The sequence below is a fragment of the Sinocyclocheilus grahami genome, unplaced genomic scaffold (genome assembly GCF_001515645.1).
Source record: "Sinocyclocheilus grahami isolate Dianchi unplaced genomic scaffold, SAMN03320097.WGS_v1.1 scaffold1395.1, whole genome shotgun sequence".
Classification (NCBI taxonomy): Eukaryota; Metazoa; Chordata; class Actinopteri; order Cypriniformes; family Cyprinidae; genus Sinocyclocheilus; species Sinocyclocheilus grahami.
The window spans coordinates 212,927-216,650 of record NW_015506574.1 but is presented as its reverse complement, the minus strand read 5'-3'; the positions used below and the strand labels follow the sequence as shown (position 1 = coordinate 216,650).

Sequence of the window (3,724 nt, the reverse complement as noted above, 5' to 3'; positions counted from 1 at the left end):
CACACACACACACACACACACACTGAAGTGGGTGACTATCTGAAGTCTCTGATCACAGGGAAGAAAATGAAGATAATTACATGTTACTGTTTTTCTTGTGCTGAAGCCGGTAATGACTGCAAGAGTCACTCTAATGCATTATAAAACACACACACTCTCTCTCTCTCTTTCTCTGTCACACACACACACACACACACACACACACACTACAGGATTGCAGTCACTCACGCTCACATGACAACATTCACCAACAATACTGAACCAACAAAGCAATGCTAGTCCTAGTAGCTAGTTCACATATTAAAATCAGTTCATAACAACACTACCCATAATCCTGAAGAGAGATCCACCAATCAGAGAAAGTGCTGTTACCATGGAAACAGACAAATGTGACAGTGAGTGACGTCCAGTCATCCAGTGACGTATTAAAGACGTCTCAATCCTCCGTGAGTTTATGTTCTTACGTTCACTCATAGACTAGGGATACTTCTTCTGCAAGCACATATTGGTGAATATTTTGAACTAAACAGTAATATTCATATTTCGCCGCTGCCGATTCTACATTCTTCCCTCATCATTTCCGACCAGAACAACTCAAACATACAGACACACAGACATCATAATAATAATGAAGCTACAGTGAGTTTATACTGAACCGCTGCTCTCGCTCCATCAATATTTCACTTTTACTCGTTTCATATGAACATCATCACACCGCATTCACATCAAAACCAGCTCCAGAGCCTCTTCAGTCTGCAGCCCAACAGAGCCAACGCTTCCTTCTGTCTGAACTGCACACCAGAACAATAAACCTGCAGAGTTTGATCGATTCTGAAGATGAACGACATTTGCCTGCAATTTATTTTGTCAGGAGGCGTCTTTTATTTTGTGCTGCGCAGCAGAGCTGCTCGTATTAATCTTGAGGGAAACTTGCACAGCCAAGTGGATCTTCTCTAATTGTATAAAGATTTATGATTTTGCAAAAACGAAAACGCACCATACAATACAAAAGACTAATGAACATGTTCCTGCATAGAAGACAAGAAGGGGTGTTTTTCTCCTCCCGTGAGGCGCTGGGCATAAATCTCGCCTGCGCTTCGCCAAAAACCCTTCAGAACGCATGAACACAGTAAACCTTCATCTGTGAACGGCCTGTTGATCACCGCAGTGTGGACTCATGCACCAATGTGCTTCACTAGCACTAGAGCGTGAACGCGTGAGATCGTCACACCAGCACTCAGCGCGAGCATGTCACATCTGAGCAGAAGTTCCAGAATCTCATGCATGTGTTATGAGAAATGCAGCAAAACACTCTGAAACGACTCGTCTGACAGCAGGTGACAGTATTTCTGTCCAAACACCTTCTCATCAGCAGAGACAGAGGAACGAGTGTGAAATGACCGCTGGGTAATTAAGGAGAGCCAAACAAACGGCGACATGTTAACAGGTCTGGATTAAATAACAAGCGCACAGTTACGGATCCTCCCTCTCCCTCGCTGTAATTAGCAGCTCGGTGCAGGAGAGTACGAGAGACGAGAGCATCCACACGAGAAACATGCGGCGCTAAACACACACACACACACACGCTGAGAAACGCTGCACTGACGACTAGGGCTGTCAAAATGGCTGAAAAACTACATTAGAGCTTTGTACTTAAATATTATCAAAATTCGAATTATATTCTAATTAAAAATGCATAATTTCAGTTAGGGTGAAGAAAAGCTTTTGTCTTCTCTCCTGAGGCCACAAGAGGGCGCATCGAGCAAAATATTACTAATGCACGTTTATTCAAAGCATAAGATAACATGAAAGTTAAAAGTGAAAAAAGTGCATAATGTTTAAAATAATGTTATAAACCAATTATAATTAATTAAGTTGCTTAAACAACTATAAACAAAACAGCATCATGTACAGTATGTATGCATAGTTTAATACAAAGTGTGCCTCCTTAACACACACCTAATACTCATGCAACGTTTTTGCATTCGAATGTGGATTTTTATTTTAAATTCGACGAATATTTGAAATTCAATATTTTTTGACAGCCTTACTGACGACAGAAACACAGCGACTCGCTGGACTGAGAAACAGCTGAAATCAGTGCGGTTACACTCGTGCTAAATCAACACGCGCGCCATCTAGTGTTCAGCAGCATATGATATGACTATATTAGATCATGAATTATTAAAATGTCTCTGCCATCACAGAGATCATTAGTATCACGCTAAACCGCCAAGTTTAAACTTTTATTGATTTTGCTCACACACTGTTCTGACCGTTTTTCGTGCCTTATTGTGCTTCAAATTGAACTAGAGCTGCACGCTAAACCGTATTTTAATTATCGCGATTGATCACGATGATCACGATTTCTGCTTCTCGATTTATTAAGCATAATCATCTGTGATATTCATCAATCCTAAATATGTTTCATTTTAATTTGGCATTTGCATTATCTCGCATCGGTAATGAGCCTCCAGAAGCTTACATGGTTGCGGTTGCCAGATGTTACGAGTTTAAATCAGAGCTTTTCTTTTAAATCAATACATTTTCTGCCCAGTGTTTTCTTAATAATCTCAACCTGCCAACCATTTGCACATGATCTCTCTACATTACGGAAAACACGCTGATGAGCTGGAAATACCAGCAGACATCTCTATTGAGATATTCTGCTAAAATACTAGTGTCATACAGCCAGTCGTTCGAGATAAACCTGTGAGCAAACCATGCGAGTTGATGTTCTCTTGATTTGGGTTTATGGCAGAGTGCAATAATGCTGATGAAACGTAAAAAATTGTAAAATGACAATAATCACAATAATGTTGTTGAACCGTTTAATCATTAACGTGGAGTGAATGTAAACAGTTGCGAGATTATCAGATGTGTGTGCATCACTATACTGGATCTGTGCATTCAGTCTTAAAGTGACAGCAGCCTAATAAACCTGCTGCCGTCTGTGCTTCTAATGTCAATCAAACAACAAAAGACTGAGTCAAGATTATGCAGTGTTTCATCTTTACATTTGATTATTCAATTTCATACTTCAATGCTGCAGTAGCTGAACATTTTTACAGGTTATTTTATCTGTATCGCTCGTACATTGCATTTATTTAATAACAAAGATAAAATAATGAAATAAAATAAAGTGAAATAATATTTTGGTGATATGACCCACCTGTGCTTTGACCTGAATAGTCTGTCATTAATTTATGTTTTGTTCTCTTGTAGCTCTGTATGTTTTAGATAGTGAGATTATTGGCTGTGCTGCTCAGTAACTCTCAAAGGAGTCTAAAAAACCAACGTGAAAAAGAATCGTGAGAAGATTATGGATCGTGATTCTGCCTGAAAAAAATCGTGATATGTTTTTGCCAAATCGCCCACCCGTGCATCCAACTAATCATCACATGTGTGATCTGAAGGCGAGCGGCTGATGGAGAGCGTGGGAGGTTTCTGCAGGAGCATTAACAGATGACGAGCTGTCATTGGTCTGACGGCCTGTCAATCACACGGCGCTCACCTTGAACGATGAGATAGACCTGTGACGTCTTGGGCTGCTGTTTGGTCTGGATGGAGCAGGTATACGGACCCTCGTCGAACACATCCACCTTCTGTATCCGCAGACTGTACTCCAGCTGACCCTGAGTCACCAGCTCCACCCGCGGGTCCAGAGACCACTTATCCTCACCCGCGAAGATGATGTTCGAGCGGTTCAACCAGGCCACCTTCG

At 41.0% G+C, this 3,724-nt stretch overlaps 1 protein-coding gene across 1 annotated transcript in view; it reads right to left on the bottom strand.

The window, feature by feature from the left end:
- LOC107569914 (limbic system-associated membrane protein-like) overlaps nucleotides 1–3,724 on the bottom strand; it is a 220,058-nt gene that overhangs the window by 10,456 nt on the left and 205,878 nt on the right. The window contains exon 5 of the mRNA XM_016256085.1: nucleotides 3,515–3,724. This exon is cut by the window's right edge and continues 23 nt beyond it. Within this exon, the coding sequence (XP_016111571.1) occupies nucleotides 3,515–3,724 (210 nt within the window). The remainder of the gene's footprint in view (nucleotides 1–3,514) is intronic.